Genomic DNA, 22,964 nt, shown 5'->3' with positions numbered 1-22,964 from the left:
TACAGCTGGGTGTTTTTTCACCATCGACATAGTTATGTTACACAACACCATGTTTCACATTACAGTTCGGAGTCCTCTAGCGGCAGAGGGCTGCAAATACTTCAATATGAAGGAAAGAGATGTTCAATATTAATAACGGTTGGTTTATTTATACAGCTTCAAGGGTTTTCACACCCGAAAATCGTATACCTTACTCTATTGCACGCCGTCGTACACAAAAGACAAGACAAAAATATTAGGTTCATTCTAGGAAATACTAAAACAACAGTTAACAGAAATTAGGAATTGCTCTTATACTGTGAAATTGAAAACAATATTCATCAGAAGTGAAGAGTATCTGAATACAAGCCCAGTTAAATTTCAACATTATACAAGCCACACACACACACACACACACACACACACACACACACTGGAATGCAAGAAAATAACATGCAACGCAGCAGTACTAAGTTAAAATCCTAACAACATTTCGCCGTGATTTTTATTTGTCGACGTAAAATATGCTATAAATTCAGGAAGTATTGGCATCGTTTCTGGTTCGAGGTATTCATTGAAGTTCCGGGTCTTAATAATTAATCTTCTTGTCTGAAATGGTTTCCACAAAGCAAACTGCTTGAAGTAAGGTTAAATCTGCTGCACAATTTTGGTAAACATTTTTGGAATTCAGTGATCAATTAATTGTTATATTTAGATTAAAGTTCAGTCTTGACATAACGTGATCAAGACTGAACTTTAAATATAAATCTGCTGCGTTTCACAGCAATTATCCATTTCTTTAAAATCTCTTTGCTCTGTGAAGGGAACCTACTCAAACACAACAGTGAATTGGCAGATACTCGAAGTCACGTAGAATTTGCGCAAGATTCTTTTCATACATAGTCTTATTAACTGTGAAATGTTAATCACTTTCATTATTTCGCCTATTCGTACAGTGATTGCAGGATAACAAAACACCATTTGGAAAATACTCAGTTACGTACTGATCGATAGAAACTTTTTGTCAACTGCTAGATGGGGAACGATACAGTCGGTAGTAATACGCTGGCGCGTAGAAACTTCATGTTTCATGACCATACTTCGGCATCCACGTAGTATAGGGATCACTGCGTAGTATACAGCCCGAGTTTCTCTGATGTTTCCTCCATATCGTTGCTCGATCTGGGTCGGTAAACATGATCACTGTCGTATACTGAAGGGAGGATTTCTTCTTCTTCTTCTTCTTCTTCTTCTTGCGTTACGGCCTCTGTAGGACCACGGGTTGTCCCTTCGTGGACTGCATTTTCCTCTTCTTCCCCCAGAACCTCTTCATTCTTTCTCTTCTTCTTTCCCGCTCCTCTTCCAAGATCTTGAGTGTCCTTTTCTCCTTTCCGCTCCACTTGTGTCGCTCATCTTTTCCTGTATTCTTCTCTGCCGTTGATCTCCGGAATATTGGTCGGTGTATATTTGTTCCTCCAATTTTCCTTTCTTCGACCTTGGTCTCCAATTCCAACTAGTCCTTCCGAAGTTCAACAACCCACTAGGTTCCTGTCTTTCCCCTTGTCCTCCTTGTTGCTTCCCACACTCTCTTCGACATTCTGTCCATACTACATGTCCAGCAAACCTTGCCCTTGTGAGTCTCATTTCCCCGGATATTGTTCTCATGTACCGGTACAGTTCTTCCGTTGGTCTTCGCTTCCATCTCTCCCCGCCTATTTTAGGACCTAGTATTTTTCACAGTATTTTTCTCTCTTTTTTCTCTAGTTGTTCTGCCCCATTTCTTCCTAGTGTCATCGCCCCAGCAGCATATAATACTACATTCCTCACGGTTGCCTTGCAGTGGCTTATCTTTGCCTCTGTGGATATATTATTTTTATTGTATATCTGTCTCGTCACACAGAAGGCTGACCTCATCTTCTGTATCCTCTCTGTTATTCCCTCGTTGCTCCTGTTCCTTTCTGTTATAAATTCTCCCAGGTATTTAAATTTGTCCGCCATTTGCGTAGTGTCTTCCGGTGTTTCCCAGTCTGCAGTGGTGTTTGAGTCTTTGTCTTACAGGCGATATTCAGTCCCACCTTTCTGGCTACCTTACTTAAGTTGTCGAGATGTGTCTTTGCGTCTTCTTCCGTCTCACTTAACTATTGCTATGTCGCCTGGAAAGGCTAGGCAGTCCAATTGAGCTCCAATTGTCAAATTGTCCCCCACATGGGTCTTTGGTATTCCCATTTCCTCGTTTATTGCTCTCCACTGCCTGATCAGTACGTCCAGTGCTATACTGAACAACAATGGTGACAATCCGTCTTTCTGTTTAACACCAGTCTTGATCTCAAATTCTTCCGACAGTTTTCCTCCGAATATCACCCTTGCTTTTGTGTCCGTCAGAATTTCTTTTATGAGTTCTTGTGTAGTTCCATCTAGTCCTCTGTTTTTCAGGATCCTAACAAGGGTCTATCTGTTGATAGAGTGATATGCCTTTGTGAAGTCCACGAAGGTTATTACTGCCTTTTCGTTTTTTAAGGCCCTATGTTCGATCAGTTGCTTCAGGATAAATATCTGTTCTACACATCCTCTTCCTTCCTGAATCCCGCTTGGTAGTCGCCAAATATACTTTCTACCTGTTCTTCTACTCTCTTGAGCAAGATTTTTGACAACACCTTGTATCCGACCTCTAGTAGCGATATTCCTCTGTAGTTGTTTGCATCTCTCTTGTCCCCCTTCTTATGTATTGGTACTACAATTGCATTCTTCCACCCTTCTGGCAACTTCTTTGCTCTCCATATCTGGTGAATAATGTTGGTCCAGTTGTCTATTGCTTTGTTGCCTCCCCACTTTATCATCTCGGCCACTATATCATCTTCTCTAGTTGCCTTATTATTCTTTAGATCTCTTACGGCATGGGCGACTTCATCCCTGGTTGGAGGGCGTGACTCTCTCTTCTGTGTCAGCCCCCAATTCCAACTCGTCTGGTGGTTCACAGTTCAGCAGGTCGTAAAAGTACTCTGCAAAAATCCGTCCTCGGTTATTAGTTGGATATATTCCAATGTCTACCTTGCCCTACAATTTTTGCCCGCTGCTACTCATCACTTCCGTTTCTCCTTCCTTTACTCTCAATCCATTGTGGTGTTATTTAGTTTAATTCATCTAATATATCCTGAAATTTTCGTCATGTCCACTGAGCATACCAGCGGTATCTGCGAATTTTACGAGTATCATTGATATTTTTTCTCCCTGGGTTGTAATTCGTTCTGTTTCTGTCGTCCTGCTTCGACATATAGATTGAGCAGTAGAGACGACACACTACATCCTTCTCGTTTACCTTTTGTAACCCGAGCACTTTTATATTGCTTAGCCATCTTTCCCTATCGCTTAGAGCTCTTTTCCTGCGAATTTCGAACATTTTACATTATTTTACATTTACAGTTTCTCTTGGTCTTCAGTTTTCTTGGTCTTTGGTTTCTTATGTCTTGCTTCTATTATCGAACGCTTCGTCAGAACTGGCTCTCTTTTGCGTTTTATCTTTCCTGAAGCCAATCTGATCGTCTACTAACAAATTTTCAATTTTCTCTTCCATTAAAGGAAATTTTTATAGCCGAGATCGCGTTCAAACTGTTTTTTATTGACGGGTTTCGAAAGGCAGGATTGTCATCTTCAGATCTTTAGAAACTCTTTTGCCTATACGTCATGTTCCATTGTGCGTTTACTATTTATGCCTTGTTAAAAATTTTAATGGAGCGTATACTGCACATTCCACATATGTTTGTTAAAACATTACAAACCGGTTTGTCGCAACTAAAAATATAAAATATACACGGCTGAGTTGCTCCTTGTGGAACCTGACGTGTCTGTATGTGTAGCTCTCCCTTGACACTTATGATTTGTTAAAATACACAATATACAGTAAAAGCGCACTTTTACATGACAATTGAAGCACATATTGGGAGTTCCTCACTCGTGTTGTACTATGCATTTCGAGTGAGAAGGTTTCAAGATGTGTTTCATTCGCACTGTAAATGTAAACATTACCATAAATGTGCACTTTTACTATATAATGTGGATTTTAACAAATGGCAAGCATCGAAGGAGTGCTACATATGTAGACATTGCAATTTCCACAAGGTGCGTTTTAGCTGGGTATATTTTGACTTGTGACAAACCGGGTTGTAATTATATTTTTGACAAACCTGTGTAGAATGTGCAACATATTCTGAAAGAAAATATTAACATGGCCTGAGTAATGAACGCAATATGGAACACGACGTGCAACCAAAAACTTTTAAAGATCTTGAGATGGCAGTCTTACCTCTCGAAAGTGGACGATAAAAAACAGTTTTGAGTGCGATTTCTGCTACGAAATATTTCTTTAAAGTAGATACATATCGCTCCTTCTAGTTTCTCATTATGAGGAACTTCAATCAAATCCTTTTTCATTCTTCTGTGCAATATTTTTTATCATCAACTTGAGTATTCAAGATGTTAAGCTGAGTGTGAGATACTTCCCGCCTTTATCAACTACCCTCGCTATCTTTGGCACTGTGTATACAAAACTGTTCCGAAAGTCTGGTGGTACATTTGCAGGCTCACGGTTTTTACGAACCAGCTTAACTAACTTACTCCGCCCGTACAGGATATAAAGGCCCAACTATACCGACCGGCCGTCGTGTCATCCTCAGCCCACAGGCATCACTGAATGCGGATATGTAGAGGCATGTGGTCAGCACATCGCTCTTCCGGCCGCATATCAATTTATGAGACCGGAGTCGCTATTTTTGCATCAAGTAGCTCCTCAGTTTGCCTCACAAGGGCTGAGTGCACCTCGCTTGCCAACAGCGCTCGGCTTATTGCCAATTCAGCCATTGATTTTGCAAATTCCGAAGGTATGTTATGTATCTCATCCGGATTATTTGCTAACAAGACTTGTTTTATTACACTGTGTCTGTATAACTTGATCCCCCATGTCTTACATATCGACAAGTCCTCCCCCTCATTCGGGTCGCTGTGGCCGAGCGGTTTAGGTGAGTTAGGTTTAAGTAGTTCTACGTCTAGAGGACTGATGACCTCAGACGTTAAGTCCCATAGTGCTTAGAGCCATTTGAGCCATTTGAACCTCCCTCTCATTGACGACTTCAGTGCACGTGTTCCACCTATCAGCTGTATATTCTGGATTTAACAGTGAGATTCCACTGGACTTTTTTTACAAAACGTGTTTTGTAATTTTCATATGCTGAATTTGTCGAAGCGACAATTTCTTTCTCTACTAAGTAGCTGGAGCCCCCACTACTTCTATTAGTCTAACTATTGGCTTGATGTAGCAGTCCCATCATCTAGACCACAAAGGATGCCATCCATAAATTCGAGAACAGTTCAAGGTTTCTGTGCCCTTCACGTGCCAACAAAGCAATGAGTTTATAATTATGCTTGATGTAACGGAGATACTGGTCTGAAAACGGCAGAGAACGGACCAAACGCGCCACTGACATGGACTTTGTTGTGGATTTGGTCACGGATTTTGTTGTGTTTACAGGGCAGGTCGCGGAGGAGCCAGCCCCGGTGTTCCTGGCGCCACTGGACAACGTGACGGCCACGCAGGGCAGAGACGTCAGCTTCACCTGCGTCGTGGACCACCTGGGAGAGTACAAGGCAAGTACGCGTTCTGCCGTCTCAGGACTGCTGTCACCAGAGTAAGCCGTTCAGAAGGGATACGTAATGCCCTTGTACACAAACCAGAATGCAGCTACGAGAGTCGAAGGACGTGACAGGGTGTGGTAACTGCGAAGGGAGTGAGACAGAGAGAAATTGGAAGAGTTGAATGTTATGAAAAACGGGATGAAGTTGAGGAAGGAGTGCGACACGTGATTCCACCTGTACATTAAACAAACTGTAAATGAAACCGGGAGATCTGTAGGAAAAAGAATGAAAGTTCAGGAAAAACAAATAAAAGTATTTGAAGTGTGGTGATAACATTGTACTGTCAGAGACGGCAAAGGACTTTGTCCGTCAGTTGTACAAAATGGAGACCGTCGTGAAAAGAGGCAATAGGGCGAACATCAGCCCAAGTAAAATATGGGTAGTGGAGCATAGTCGAATTACGTCTGGTGGTTGTGAAGGAAATATATTAGGAAGTGAGACACTACAATTTTGGCAGTAAGAGAGACTTAAAACGCTTGTTAATAGCAAGAAAAACCTCTCTGAAAAAGAGAGAGACGTTAAAATATCATATACATTTAAGTCTTAGTGAGTCTTTTCTGCAGGTAATTGTCACGAGTGTAGCCTTGTATAAAATATGTGGTCTTTTAGCGAATAGGAACGTGGGCTATGAATAGTAGACACAAGAAGACGAATAGGAGCTTTTGAAGCGTGTTGTAACAGAATAGCGTTGCAGTGTAGATAGGTAAATAGGATAACTTATAAGGAATAATGAACCAGGAGAAAAGACACGTACGGTACAACTATACTAAAAGATAGACTGATAATTAATTTCGATATGTGAAAGGTAAATTGTAGGGGGGGGGGGGGGGAGAAAGAGAGAGAGAGAGAGAGTGACCAAGTCTTGAATGAATATGTTAAGCAGTTTCAAATAGACACAGGTTACAGTGTGACTCACCTAACCTGTCCACTTCAGATATTGCTCGAACCGTTTAAGATATCCTATTTCCGTTTCCACCCAAATGAATTGTGAAGAAACTCTCACTGAATAACGTACAATTTCAGCTGCGAGAACATCTATTTTGTTCGCTCCGTTCGTCGCAGGCTTGCCCCTTATCCTTTGCGTAGTATTTCATTGTCCTACTAACACTAATATCGGGGGCATTCACTGTATTTTCATTCATGGCGTACACGTCTGTCGGGATACCTTTCTGCTTACAACTCTTTTGTGTTGTTCTACGTACTCAGTGAAGAAGTAGTATATCTAGTTTCTCTCAGTTTTTTTCAAACTTAAAAGCTGTCAACACACGTGAATAACGAAGAACGATTGGAAGCTTCATTACTTCAGTACCCTTTTAAATCTTTACCATGACGGCGCAAAATGTTCTCTCTTACTTCCGTACGAAATCACGAACTTCCTCATACGACAGCAGTAGGTTCCATGTGCAATACATACAAATCCTAGGATTTGGTATCGGATTTTGAAGAGTGAAGCGACATTTAATTTGTCTGTCGTACTATTAAGAGAAGTTACTATAGCCATATTTGAATAAGCGAAGTTGATTCTGGTATCTCTGTGTTTAACATAGCTATTTCACAGTTCATTTCGGTGAAAATTGAATTACGGAATCTTTAGCAGTTCAGAAAATATCTGAGATGAGCGGCTATGGTAAATGAACCTGTATATCCAAAGAACATTTTTTGTTTGTTCCTCCATCAGTTTTCAGCACATGGTGCTCTGTTGCCGCTTAGCTCGTAGCCCTCACTCCGTCTGTGCCCATGCGTGTGCCATGACATCCAACATACTGAAAGAGGTGCATGCGTAACATACCTGTCCCACGAGCAGTCGCAGGAGCTTGTAATCATGCCAGCAAGAGCCGACGCTACAGCCTGAACAATCAGCTTAGATGCAAATAACCACACTAACAATGAGACGGCTGACGTTTGCCGCTTGGACTATCGGTGCTCATGCGCACGGGAATGTGATACTGCAAGCCCTTCCGATAGCAGACAACTAATGGCATGACCATAGTATATTCCTGCTCATTTACTTTGAAGCTACAGTGTAAATGAGGTGTGAACCACCCAAGACTCCTTGCCATATGGTCTATCGATTTGCTTCATTTATTTTGTGAGAGCCGCCGTTTAAGCCTATAATATTCTCTCTACCACATGACATTAATTTCACTACTTTTTGATTACGCATATGTATTCGATACTGATGTATACGAATTTTTTGTAGGCTTTGTACTGTTCTACAGTATGTCCGAGACGAAAGCGACCTTGCTCTGTAAGCGACAGGTTTAGATTTCAATGTTTCTGGTATTACGATAGCGTGGCGGGCGCTATTAATTTCACAGGTACAGTTGATGCTTGAAAGTGCTATGAGTGTCTTTTTGTCGTTCTCTCACTTACTCAAATAAAGTATAGATGAAGTGTGGAAACACTCAAAAACTTCAGAACGCTACTTTAAAAAGTATGGCAATTTTTTAAGCCAATGCAAACGATCTGAAACGTAGCAACTCGTTTGTGTTTATGAGTCGTCTTCATGTGTCATTTTCATACTGGCGATGCCTACCAGAATAACCTATATTTTATATAGGTTTTCCGTGCGACCATGCGAATTTTCAGAGATCTAAAATATAATCATTTTTGTGAGAAATGAAATAAGTAGTATGTAAGGTAATTAAAACAGGACGCCAATGTAATGACGCAGAAGGACGCAGGGCAAATCATTTGTTTTCGCTCTTGGCAGGGAACAGCATTCAACGCTGTGTGAAACGATTATGCAACATCCGTGGACCTCAAGGTAGCGAGTTAGTGCGGGGGTGACACCAAAAGACTCTGTACTGTACGCCAAGAGGGTAAATTATATAAATGTAGTTGATAAAGAATCAATCCATTTGAATGATGACAGGGGATTGCCTCCCCTTTCAGCCAGTCATCTAGAAATTAAAAACGATTTTCAGCCTCTGTAGTGGCTGTGCAAGAAAATAAATTTCGGCGCTACTTGCGGGAGGTTATAAATGGATAAATACGAAACTGAGGAGGGGGAAGGGGGGTATTATAACACATAATGAAAAAATGTATAAAAATTACATCTTAAAAATCTCTCATGTTGCCAAGAGCAGGCTTCACAAAATTACTTACGACCAACCACAAGCACTACCATGACATTTAAAAGGAAAAAGCGATACTGATACATTACTAAACAGGTAGTGGTTACAGTGTGATTGACAACTTGATGTTACTACACTGATCAGTGTGAACATTGTGACCACCTATCTGATAGCCAGTACGTCCACCTTTGGCACGGGTAACAACGGCGGCAAGTCGTGCGATGGTAGCAACAAGTCCTTGGTACGTCGTTGAAGGAGTTGGCATCACATCCGCACACACAACTCACCAAATCCCTGTAAATTCGGGGGAGGGGGACGATGGGCTTCGACTCCACGTTCAATCACGTCCCACATGTGTTCGATCACGTTCAGATCTGGCCAGCTGGAGGGCCAGCACTTCAACTGGAACTCACTACTGTGTTCCTCGAACCACTGCATTATAATCCTGGCCGTGTGGCATGGCACATTATGTTAATGAAAGTTACCACTGTCGTCGGGAAACATGACCATCATGCAGGGGTGTACGTGGTCTGCAACTAGTGTACGATACTCCTTGGCCGTCATAGTGCCTTGAACGATCTCCACGGCACTCACTGATGCCCACGTGAATGTTCCCCAGAGCATAATGGAGCCGCCACCAGCTTGTCTCCGTCCCGCAGTATAGGTGTCAAGGGGCTGTTTCCCTGGAAGACACTGGATTCGAGCCCTCCCATTGGCGTGATGGAGGTATTGGTGTTCCTCAGAAGATGCAACGCTCTGACAGTGTGCCAACGTCCAGTGCCGATGGTCATGTGCCCATTTCAGTCGTAGTTGCCGATGTCGTGGTGTTAACATTGGCACATGCATGCATTGTCGGCTGCGGGGGCCCATCGCTAGGGGTGTTCGGTGCGCTGTGTGTTCAGACTCACTTGTACTCTGCCCAGAATTAAAGTCTGATATAGTTTCGCCACAGTTCGGCCGCCTGTCATGTTTTATCAGTCTGCCCAGTCTACAACTTCTGACATCTGTAATGAGGCGTAGCCGCCTAATCCCATGACGTCTGGACGTGGTTTCACCTCAGTTTCATCACGGGTTGAAGACACTCACCACAGCAATCCTCGACACCCGACAAGTCAGCCAGTTTCCTAAATGCTCCTGCCGAGCCTCCGGCCCATCTGTCCTCGATCAAACTCAGATGGATCGCGCGCCTTCCGCACCTGCCGCTGGTCGGTGGTCATAATGTTCTGACTGATCCGTGTATATAAGCTACATTTAACCTCTGCACTGCAGATACTATTGGAGAGAAGCTTTTCGTGTAAATCAGAGACATAGATATACCATTTCGCTAATAAGAATGGGTTAAACCGACTGAGTGAGTTGGGGAAGATGGTGGTGGCAGGCTTGCGGCGTCTTCTTATCACACGGCAATTTCCAAATTTCCAAGCTGGCTTGCAGCATCCAGCAGGCAGCTACAATGCACTTGTGCACCTACTCGAGACAGTGACTCGTGCCGCATTAATTCGGTGGTGCCTTACAACAGATGTGATAACTGTTGTGTTTTGTTGTTGTTGTGGTCTTCAGTCCTGAGACTGGTTTGATGCAGCTCTCCATGCTACTCTATCCTGTGCAAGCTTCTTCATCTCCCAGTACCTACTGCAACCTACATCCTTCTGAATCTGCTTAGTGTATTCATCTCTTGGTCACCCTCTACGATTTTTACCCTCCACGCTACCCTCCAATGCTAAATTTGTGATCCCTTGATGCCTCAAAACATGTCCTACCAACCGATCCCTTCTTCTAGTCAAATTGTGCCACAAACTTCTCTTCTCCCCAATCCTATTCAATACCTCCTCATTAGTTACGTGGTCTACCCACCTTATCTTCAGCATTCTTCTGTAGCACCACATTTCGAAAGCTTCTATTCTCTTCTTGTCCAAACTGGTTATCGTCCATGTTTCACTTCCATACATCGCTACACTCCATACAAATACTTTCAGAAACGACTTCCTGACACTTAAATCTATACTCGATGTTAACAAATTTCCCTTCTTCAGAAACGATTTTCTTGCCATTGCCAGTCTACATTTTATATCCTCTCTACTTCGACCATCATCAGTTATTTTACTCCCTAAATACCAAAACTCCTTTACTACTTTAAGTGTCTCATTTCCTAATCTAATCCCCTCAGCGTCACACGATTTAATTTGACTATATTCCATTATCCTCGTTTTGCTTTTGTTGATGTTCATCTTATATCCTCCTTTCAAGACACTGTGATGTGATAACTAGCCTAGGTCAAAGTTAATGGGCCGGAAAGCTGTACTTGGCTCAATGCGGCGAGCACCTCGAGTCGAATGCATGCAACCACTGATTTCTGAGCAAGGAGAGTGGAGTTGGGACTCGATAATAAATTATCTTCCTGGAGTTTTATGACTTCGAAGTGATCAACACTAGTAAAATTTTGAACTCAAAAGAACAGGATTCTCTACCAACACATGTTACAGATAGCATAGGTGGACATCCGATCTCCAAAAAAATTAAAACACCATATATGTGGGAAGATATCCCTTAGCCTACAGAATAGGTATGTGCACTGGAGATGAGTGGGGATGGAGGAAAAATAGTGCAGCTTTCACAGAGAAAGAGCGGCAGTCGTTGACTACCACACGTTATTGACGCAGTTTGGTCTCACTTGCATTAGCGTGGGCGTGCACTCCGACAGTTCGCAGCTTGAGGTGCAGAGGAAGCGCATCGAGTCTGGGGAAACTTCTGGCTCTATGTCGATCTGCGTGAGTTTAGCATGACCACACAATGGGCACAGACCCCCCCCCCCCCCCCCTCTCTCGGTCGCCAGACGATCAGGGGGATATCAGGGGGATCGGGGCGCGCCTGATGTGAGAGAATACAGCGGCTGATGGGGATGCTGGATGTATCCTCATATGGTGAGACGTGGGAGCACGTAAAGCAACCTGAATACTGTTGAACATGACCGTTTTGTTGATCCTAGTGTTATTATTTGGGAGGCGCAGCGCTGCATAGGCGTAGGTCTACCACATCCAAATCCTTGAGCACGGTATACTCACCAGTCAAAGTTATTGTGGCACTGTATTTCTTCTTCACGTGCGTCTTTTCAGGATTGCGTTCGTTACTGACATTTTTATGGATGACAATGCACGACCGCATTGTATTAGAGTAGGTGGAGGAGCTCTTTCGACGAGAGGATATTCGGCGAACAGACTGACTTGCCATTCTGATGACTTAAACTCCATCGAGCACGTGTGTGATGGGTTGGAAAGACGTGCTGGAAGACATCCACATGCACCGACGACCATCTAGCAGTTGTTAACCACGCTGGTAGATCAAGAGAACATCCTACCACAGGCATTCCTTATCAGCATTGTGGCCAGCATGGAAGCACATTGCAAAGCATTGATTTCTGTCCGTGGTGATGGCACACACTATTGCGAACCATGTCCAGCCTGTTCAGGGGACCACCACGAATCCCAGTGAGTTCGGTGTAATGATTGTCTTTGAGTAAAAGTGTAATTGCTCTACTATACAGTAGCAGTTCTTTAAGTGTATTGTAGATTTGTTATTAGACTGTGATACATCATGCAAAGCTTACTTTCTTTCCTTAAGGCGATGTTCTCATTGATACGGGCAAAAATATATATGAAGTTTAGAAATTTTTGTTGAGACAATAAAAAGACACACAAATTATCTGATTGGGGATTATGATTGATCATACCTCGAACATTATTTTAGATTTTAAACACAAAACAAAAAAATGGTGCCTAAAACCAAACATGGATGACATCAGTCGATACTACATTAAATTTACGGGAGATTGTACCTAACCACAATGAAATAACAATAAATATTACGAAATGGTGCTGAAGTCTGATTTCGTTGTCTGGGTTTTTTCACGGCTTTACAAAAAATAGTTAATTTTAACAAATTTCATATATTATAGGTGTAAGCTCTCAAGAATTGTCTTAACTTTTAGGGGATTCAAAGGTAGAAGTTAATAGGTCGAAACGTTTTCATTTTAAGCTGCACCCGGTTTTAAAAAATTGTCCTTCGAATAAAACTTGTTTAAAGCTTAGGGCGACGTTCTTTATGTATTCCTAGTTCAATCTGCATAAAAACTACGTGTTCTGAACACAAATCTGAAGTTATATTTTCGAGATTCGAAACGGCTAATCCAATATGGTTGATTAAAAATTATGTTTTATCAACTGTGACAAAAATTTGACCAAAAAATGTATTTTCGTTATTTACGTTTAGTCTGCAATTCCAGAACCGTATACCGACCCCTCCTCCAACTCGTATTGTTCCTGGAGAGCAATACCCTCGTTCTTCTTGGCGAGAAAAGCCGACGTGGCTAAGTTGAATATGCTTCATTTTGCAGCCTGCGTTGGATGTCCGTTAGCTTTTTCGACGAACATGTTTGCAAGCATATTGCAATGTAAATCATTTTGCGAACTCGTCTCACGGCACGACAGGTTTTCTGCCTGAGCCGGGCGTCTCCGACTAAGAGCGTCCCATGGTGGTCGTGACGGTGCTTCGAATGATGGGCTGTAGACACATTAGAAACACACGAATTAAAAAACCGTATCGTCCCAACATTCTAGACAAATATACCTTTAGAAAAGTGCAACAAAAACATTAGTTTACGACGGTGTTGAATGAGAACTTACCGTAAGTAGCTTTAGATTTTAAAATATGTTTTTGTTACTAAATGTGAATGTTATTGACACGGGTCGCTTTTACCGTAGATATGTTGTATGTTGTTGTTGTGGTCCTCGTTTTGCTTTCGTTGATGTTCATCTTATGTCCTCCTTTCAAGACACTGTCCATTCCGTTCAACTGCTCTTCCAAGTGCTTTGCTGCCTCAGACAGAATTACACTGTCATCGGCGAACCTCAAAGTTTTTATTTATTCTCCATAGAAATTGAGTTTTGCTATTTGGGGAGCAAAATAACTGATGATGGTCGAAGTAGAGAGGATATAAAATGTAGACTGGCAATGGTAAGGAAAGCGTTTCTGAAGAAGAGAAATTTGTTATCGAGTATTGATTTAAGTGTCAGGAAGTCATTTCTGAAAGTATTTGTATGGAGTGTAGCCATGTATGGAAGTGAAACATGGACGATAAATAGTTTATACAAGAAGAAAATAGAAGCTTTAGAAATGTGGTGCTACAGAAGAATGCTGAAGATTAGATGGGTAGATCACATAACTAATGAGGAAGTATTGAATAGGATTGGGGAGAAGAGAAGTTTGTGGCACACCTGGACCAGAAGAAGGGATCGGTTGGTAGGACATGTTCTGAGGCATCAAGTGATCACCAATTTAGTACTGGATTGCAGCGTGGAGGGTAAAAATCGTAGAGGGAGACCAAGAGATGAATACACTAAGCAGATTCAGAAGGATGTAGGCTGCAATAGGTACTGGGAGATGAAGAAGCTTGCACAGGATAGAGTAGCATGGAGAGCTCCATCAAACCAGTCTCGGGACTGATGACCACAACAGCAGCAACAACGACAACATGGATTTTAATACCAACTCCAAATTTTTCTTTTGTTTCCTCTACTGCTTGCTCAATGTAAAGATTGAATAACGTCGGGGATAGGCTAGAACCCTGTCTCACTCCCTTCCTAACCATTGCTTCCCTTTCACACCCCTCGACTCTTATAGCTGCCTTCTGGTTTCTGTACAAATTGTAAATAGGTTTTCGCTCCCTGTAGTTTACCCCTGCCACCTTCAGAATTTGAAAGACAGTGTTCCAGATAATAGTTCTGATATCTTTTTCAGGATGTACACTGTTTCAGCAGCAGAAGTTGCAAGTGTGCTGTTGCTTTGTGCGGCAGGTGGCGTGGATCAAGTCTGACTCGAAGGCGATCCTGGCGATCCACACGCACATGGTGGCGCACAACCCGCGGCTGGCCGTCACGCACAACGGCCACAACACGTGGAGGCTGCACGTGAGCAACGTGCAGCGTGCAGACTCCGGCTCCTACATGTGCCAGGTCAACACCGACCCCATGAAGTACATGGTCAGTTCAGCTCCCGTCACTCGCACGCAATACGTAGTCTGCCTAAGAATTCTGTGGTCTTCATGAGATGAATTTCAGTCTGCTTTACATCATGGATTGTATATCTAAACGAAAAAAACGCTGTAAAACAAAACTAAATCCAGCTCACGATGACGATGGAATTGTCGCTGTGTCACTGACAAATCTAGCAGGCGCCAATGGAGAAGTAGTAAATTTCCAATTTTATCTACGGTTGTTTGAGCATCAGCAGACCTCGAAAAACAAAAAGGTAAAATGAATACGCCGAAATTTGTTGCTCTTTCCACAATTCCCGAGTGAAGTGGTTTTCGAGGACATAGACAAGCGCAAACAAACTTAACTGTACCTTAGTTAAAACTTGATATTATAATTTAAATAAACATTTGCCCACTACTGTGTGTCCAAGCTTCCCTATGGCGCTGTAGCTAAAATAAGGTAAAAACAAATAAATTTATCCATTATGGAGATGTACAATCTAGTGATAACATGTAGAATGAAATGTAAATACAGACAGCTCTGACCAGTTACGAATGAAATATTATTTTTGTTACATCTTGGGTTGTCGGGTGTTCTGCCGGATATCAGCGTCGTACTTGCACGATGTTTCGATCACGTAGCTCGTAACCTTCATCAGGTACTACATTGGCCAGACGACAAGAACTGTGGAGATCAGGTGCAAAGAACATCAGAGGCACACTAGATTAAGACAGGTGACTAAGTCAGCCATTGCTGAACACTGTCTAGAACTAGATCATGCCATGAAGTATGAGGATACCAGGATTCTAGCACAAACACCCAGATTTTGGGACAGTGTTATAAGAGAATCGATAGAAATTAAAATGGCTGACGATCTTATGAACCGTGACACAGGGTACCAGCTAAGCAGAGCCTGGGATCCGGCTCTGGAATTGTTAAAGCAGCAACGGGGCCAGCTGCAACACTACACAAACAGAAGAACCAGAGACATGGAGACGGAAAACCAGCGCCTGACGGACTGCCAGGCGCACCAGACCGAAGATGGAACACCCAGAAGTGGGACTGGTGGGCGCGGACCGCAGAGGGAACATCCAGAGTCGCAGCGGACGAAAAAAGGAGCGGCAACGCTCCAACAGGTCGTGGTGAGCGGGCGCGGACCGCAGGGGGAACGCTTGGTACCCCAGACCGTAGATGAAACCCCCAGGAGCGGGGTTGGTGGGCGCGGACCGCAGGGGGAACACCTAGAACCGCAGCGGACGGAAAACGGAGCAGCAACGCTCCAGCAGGTCGCAGGGAATGGGCGAGGACCACAGAGGAAGCGCCTGCAGCCGTTGGTGGAGGGGGAAGGCCATAGGCATAAATACTGGACCAGGTCCACTCGAGGAGCAGTCTCAGGTCGCACCTGATGAAGGTTACGAGCTACGTGACCGAAATATCGTGCTAGTGCGAAGCTGATATCCGGCAGAACACCCGACAACCCAAGATGTCATTAGATCGCCGGGAAAGCCTGAAGAGTTACATTATTTTTGTTCATGAACTCATTCTCCAGCGTTTTCAGGTTCATCTTCATAAGTTTACTTGTCTTATCTGTAGCATTGTACTAGGCGGTAGACGTTACTTTATGTGACACTAAGCTTTTGTCTTCATTATTTATCAGCCATTGAGTTAAGCACTCTTCACTATACTTCCAACTTTGTTGGTTTTTTGTCTGTTTTTTGTTTTGTAGATCGGTTCCTTGTGACACTCAAGAGCTTACACAATGTGATAACATGTAGTAGATGATAACACAATGACAATCAAACCTGTAAGTTGTTTGTTGACACAAATACCGCTCACACTGCTGCAGGAAGCAGCAAGGTGCTGCAACTACGAACACGTAAACGTCTGCATTCAATCTGAAAATGAGTCTGAGAATAGCTCGAGAAAAAGTAAATAGTGAAAAGAAATTAATATTATTCAAGCGAATAGTCACAGATACCTATATTTATATTTCACTGAGTAGAAGGTTTGCTCATCAAACCAGTATTACGATCTTCTGTCATATTCAGATGACATCAGACTGTATCAAAATGCCAGACCTACAACTACTGTTTTTGTCGTTGCGACACGAATGGTTTCGTTTATTTAGCATCAAAATTGCTACAAAACGTACGTATCAATCTAAGCCATAACAAGACACAGTTAATCTAAATATTATACCGATAGCTTTTTAAGACTTGAGATATTGTCATACGATAAGCATGTGACCTTTTAAATCTTCATATAATTATTTATTACATCTAGATCGCCTGATTACTGAAATATTTACAATAACAGTTTCGCCCAGTTACTGATAGCTTCAGATGTGATATGTAATCCACGAAGAATTTCGTCAAGATATACAGAAATTCAAATTATGCACAATGAACGTCATGAAATGGTACAAAATGCGTAATTAAATTATATGTCAAGTTGTCACTTGGGCAGAGAGCCTCCTGATTTTCAATAATCAGGTGATTCTGACATAGTATATCCTTACACCGAAAGCTGAACAGAGAATAATTTCGTCAAGTAGTTAGTCTCATACTTGCAGATGGTACTCAGTTAGTAGTGGTTGAATTCGATTTCCAGAACATTTTCCAGTCTACATCAGTGTCATCAACTCTGACTCTTTCCCTGTCCTCCTGCTAATCATCCACCAAGGTCACCACTCCCATTCTCCCTCAATGTTCCATCCCCACCCCTAATGGTCTCCCCATCCTGTTTCCCATCAAGGATAACACCCTTCTCACACTCTCATTCTCTTACAATTACCCTATCTTCCACTTCATTTCCCCTCACAATTACCCTATCTCCCACTTCATTTCCCCTCCCTAGCAATGTGTTCTCAAGTGTTTCGTTTAAACAGTCTTTTAGTACAGGAACAGCATGTTAACGGTGGAATAGCATCTGTCCATACAGCGTACGGTATGAGAGATGTCAGCCCTCTAAAAATGAACAACACTCATGGGAACAGACAGACAGGAGGGGGGGACACAGGGGGTGCAGAGGAATTTGAGAGGGAATGGAAAGAGGAGGATGGGGTGACCTTGAGAGCGAGCAGGTGACCTTGATGGTGACTGAGAGGGTGTGAACTTGAGGGGTGAAGGAGAGGTATAATCTTGGAATGCTACAAATATCTGTTTAGACTACTCCAGCAATTAAAAGTGCCTAGGATGTTTGATTAGTTGCAACTGAGGACCTTAATTCCCTAAATCTCATAGGAAAATGAATGGATAAATAAAATAAACAAATAAGTAACATATCATTGCATTTACAGTGTTTTGTAGTCGAACATTACGTTGCACACAAATTCTGTGATATCATTGACAGTATGAGGATCAGTTAGTTCTCATGAGAAATTCACCAATAGTTATGATAGAATTAGTAACTAATAGGCACAGTATTTAATATTTACCTTCAGCTGTATTCTACACTGAAAGCAGTTGTATATCAATGAACACATAAGCCATTAACTATGTTATTCCTGTTCCAACAATTAATTTTTAGAATTTGTCTGTTGGGTGAAAAAAAAAGGATATGCTGCTTCTGCACTAATATCTTCAAGGAAAGAAGTAGCTGGAACATCCAATTATTTGAACTATACTTTGATGAAATTAACCATCGTTAACACTTGGTTTAAGAATCACGAAAGAAGGTTGTATATGCAGAAGAGGCCTGCAGACTCTGGAAGGTTTCAGATAAAGTATATAATGGTAAGACAAAGATGTTTTCAGGTACATTATATAATGGTAAGACAAAGATCGTTTCAGGTAGATTATATAATGGTAAGCCAGAGATTTAGGAACCAGGTTTTAAACTGTAAGACATTTCCAGGGGCAGATGTGGATTCTGACCACAATTTATTGGTTATGAACTGTACATTAAAACTCAAGAGACTGCAAAAAAAATTAGGAATTTAATAAGATGGAACTTAGATAAACTGAAAGAACCAGATTTTGTAGAGAGTTTCAGAGAGAGCGCTAGGGAAAGATTGACAAGAACAGGGGAAAGAAATACAGTAGAAGAAGAATGGGTAGCTCTGAGAGATGAAGTAGTGAAGGCAGCAGAGGATCAAGTAGGTAAAAAGACTATCAGTTTAATAACTGACGGTTAGAAAATACTAATACAAATTCCTTACAGGCGAACGGAAAAACTGGTAGAAGCCGACCTCGGGGAGGATCAGTTTGGATTGCATAGAAATGTTGGGACACGCGAGGCTATGCTGACACTACGGCTTATCTTAGAAGATATGTTAAGCAAAGGCAAACTTACGTTTCTAGCATTGGTAGACTTACAGAAAGCTTTTGACAGTGTTGACTGGAATACTCTTTTAAATTCTGAAGGTTGCACGGGTAAAATACATGGAGCGAAACGCTATTTACAAAATGTACAGAAATCAGATGGCAATTATATGAGTCGAGGGGAGCAGTGATTGAGAAGGGAGTGAGGTACAGTTGTAGACTGTCCACGATGTTATTCGACCTGTATACTGAGCAAGCAATAAACGAAAGAAAATAAAAATTTGGAGGAATAATTAAAATCCATGGAGAAGAAATAAAAACTTTGAGGTTCAACGACGACATTGTAATTATGTCTGAGACAGAAAAGGAACTGGAAGAGCAGTTGAACGGAATGGATTTGAACGGAATGGACAGTGTCTTGAGAAGAGGATATAAGATGAAAATCAACAAAAGCAAGACGAGGATAATGGAATGTAGTCGAATTCAATCAGATGGCACTGAAGGAATTAGATTATGAAATGAGACACTTAAAGTAGTGGGCGAGTTTTGCCATTTGGGAAGCTAAATAACACGATAACCGAAGCAGACAGGAAATAAAATGTGGGCTAGCTATGGCAAGGAAAGCGTTTCTGAAGAACAGAAAAGTATTAACATTGAGATTAGATTTAAGTGACAGGAAGTCCTTCCTGAGAGTATTTTTTTGGAGTGTAAACATCTATGGAAGTGAAACATGGACGATAAATATTTAGACAAGTAGAGAATAGAAGCTTTTGAAATGTGGTGCTACAGAAGAATGCTGAAGAACAGATGAGTAGATCACGTAACTAATGAGGTGGGACTGAATGGAGTTGGGGAGGAGAGGAATTTGTGGCACAACTTGGCTAGAAAATGGGGTCGGTTTGTAGGACATTTTGTGTGGCATCAAGGGATCACCACTTTAGTATTGGAGGGTAGCGTGGATGGTAAAAACCATATAGGGTGACCAAGAGATGAATAAACGAAGCAGGTTCAGAACGATGTAGGTTGCAGTAGTTACTCGGAGATGAAGAGGCTTGCACCACAGGATAGAGTAGCATGCAGAGTTGCATCAAACCAGTCTCTGGACTGAAGAGCACGACAACAACTCTTTTCTCAAAACGGAACTATTTCGCATTATATACCATTTGGCTTTCATAAATTTTGCTTGGATCGAGCAGCAACGCCAAAATATCACGTCATTTGTCATTAATGTTATGAAATGAAGCGCTGAGGTTTTTCTTTCGTTTTATGTACATTTGAAAATGTAAAGGTTCGTTTGAGCGTTTGTGTAGTTCTGAATATATGGTCAAGTTGTGATCATAGAAATATAACGTTGTCAACCCTTACATCTTTCCTACAGCGAGTATTTCCGAAAAATTAATGAGAAGGAACTGCGTGAATACCGTTCATTAATGTACACTGAAATTTCTGTAACAACTTATTGTAAAAATGATCATGATTTTATATTCATTGCAATATTTCTATCATTTGAAACGAAGAACCTCCTTAATATCTAGAAATTTTACTGATAAAATGTCATTAATAGACAAGAAGTGGAACAAGTGCTCCGAGATGTAACACTGAGCGACAGCTGTCGTAACTGCTTCCTAGACGGTTTATGTATGCCGTCTTAGCTATCGAAACGTTTTGTTTTCTGTTAGAAAGATAAGATTTGAAAGATTTTGCTTCATTTCACACAACATCGTAATTTTCTTATTTTAGTAGTCGAGATATTATATCGTCGAGAAATACCTTTCTGCGTTATTTTTCAACAAATGTAGTTATTGGACACTGTGATCACAATTGCGTTTGTTAGTAATTGCCGTTTCCAGGTTACTGAAACAAAAGAAAGAGGAGCACAGCCACAATCTGTATACGCAACGTTTTTATATTTTCATAGCTAGAAAGGCACCTGGATTTTAGATACAGAAAAATAAATAAAGTAAACTGAAGCAGCGACTGGAGTGTAAATTAACGGCACAAAGTAAATATGTAAAATATAGGTTCTAGTTAGTACGAGAAACTTTTGGTAGTTCATTTCCTCAATATTGGCAGAGATGTTCGGAAGTCATAGGGAAAAACAATTCAAGACGCTACTTCATGTGCCTTCGTGTGCAGGGACGAAATTCAAGTATGGGGTACGGTTGAATCAAAATTCATCTAGGGATGGGTGCTACGGCATAACACGTCTTGGTTTGCAGTCCCCAAAAAGAGCAGTTTCATTCAGGTATTTGGCAGTTGCATAAGCACTGTAGTGAAAGTAATACCTCTTCAGCAACTTTGAAAAGGAGGTGTTTTTAGTGATTATGTAGAGTTCACATTCAATCTTGGAACACCTTCGTCTGATGGAACAAAATAGTGGTAAAACACTGTTGTGAAATGAAAAAGACAATAGATTTAAGGTGTAGAATGTTTTGAAAATACATTTGAAAATTAGGCTAAGTCATGAGCTTTTTTATGTCTTTAGACTATAGTGATGATGATAAATTTGGTCTCAAAATTCTTAAAACAGTGTAGCCCAAAGTAAGGAAAGTAAGCGGGGCTGAGCTTATGGTCCTCGTCTCAGGGGGTGGATTGGAGTTCTGATTCTGGCAAAATTTTAATGCCTTCACACCCACTCAGAACAAAGAAGGCTATAATGTCTACAACAGATCTTTGACGAGGAGTGTGGAGCTCTCAAAACCAGCGCAGTAAACTGAAGGGACTAGTTTTTGTCCTTGTATGTGGTAACTGCTCTTCACACGCAGTTCACAGCTACATTTATGGCCAGAGAACAACTATTTTACATTAGTGTTCCAATTTTAGTGGCATTAGTGTCCTGGCTCAAGACATATTTTCATGTTCATGCAGTAATAGTGTGACATTATCCAGAAAATAAAACAACTGTACCAATGAATCGCAATAAAGACGAAACTTCATCAGTGTTAAAATCATTTTTAAACTACTGTTTACTAAACGCAGGTAATCTTGATGCGAGTTTCGGTCTGGCACAAATTTTTAATTCTCGCTATATGTTCATATTGGCTATTCAAAAGAGTTGAGAAGTTTAATTAATTTTTATTTCATGAATTATGAACTGGATGTGAGTAATCGAGATGCATATGGGAAGAGGTAATAAATGTTCATTGTGTCCTTCTCCAGCTGCGCGGCAAACATCTAAACTGTAGCCGAATTTGTTCTTTTGATTTTGCAGAGACGTCTAGTTTGTTTGACTTTCTTCAACCGTTGGCTTACTCGTTTAGTAATTAGGTGTTGAGCCCGCCCGGTTAGCCGTGCGGTTTAACACACGTCTTTCCGGACTGGGAAGGAGCGCCTGGTCCCCGGCACGAATCCGCCCGGCGGACTTGTATCGAGGTCTGGTGAGCCGGCCAGTCTGTGGATAGTTTTCAGGCGGTTATCCATCTGCCTCGGCGAATGCTGGATGGTTCCCCTTATTCCGCCTTAGCTCCACTATGTCGGCGATTGCTGCGCAAACAAGTTCTCCACGTACGCGTACGCCACCATAGATCTACCACGCAAACGTAGGGGTTACACTCGTCTGGAGTTAGACGTTCCCTTGGGGGGGGGGGGGGGGGCACCGAGGGCAGAATCGCACAGTAACCTTGAAAGAGTGGTTCAGCGTGGGACGGTGGAGTGGTGAAGTGGACTGCGGTGGTCGTCGTGGGGTTGCGGACCATTGCGGCTGTGGCGGGGAAGGAGTCTCTCCGTCATTTCTTGGCCCCCGGTTAACATACCATACAATACAATACAATTAGGTGTTCAATGCATTGGAAGCCGGCACTTGTGGCCGAGCGGTTCTAGGCGCTCCAAAAAATGGTTCAAATGGCTCTGAGCACTATGGGACTTAACTTCTGAGGTCATCAGTCCGCTAGAACTTAGAACTACTTAAGCCTAACTAACCTAAGGACATCACA

The 22,964-nt window shown here is 41.9% G+C and overlaps 1 protein-coding gene across 1 annotated transcript in view; it reads left to right on the top strand.

Annotated features, from left to right (window-relative positions):
• Window positions 1–22,964, top strand: part of LOC124798808 (lachesin-like) — a 109,448-nt gene that overhangs the window by 23,552 nt on the left and 62,932 nt on the right. Inside the window, exons 2-3 of the mRNA XM_047262338.1 lie at window positions 5,501–5,616; window positions 14,591–14,776. Of these exons, the coding sequence (XP_047118294.1) occupies window positions 5,501–5,616; window positions 14,591–14,776 (302 nt within the window). The remainder of the gene's footprint in view (window positions 1–5,500; window positions 5,617–14,590; window positions 14,777–22,964) is intronic.

Source organism: Schistocerca piceifrons, chromosome 5 (genome assembly GCF_021461385.2).
Source record: "Schistocerca piceifrons isolate TAMUIC-IGC-003096 chromosome 5, iqSchPice1.1, whole genome shotgun sequence".
Taxonomy (NCBI): Eukaryota; Metazoa; Arthropoda; class Insecta; order Orthoptera; family Acrididae; genus Schistocerca; species Schistocerca piceifrons.
This window is presented reverse-complemented; position numbering and strand designations above follow the sequence as displayed.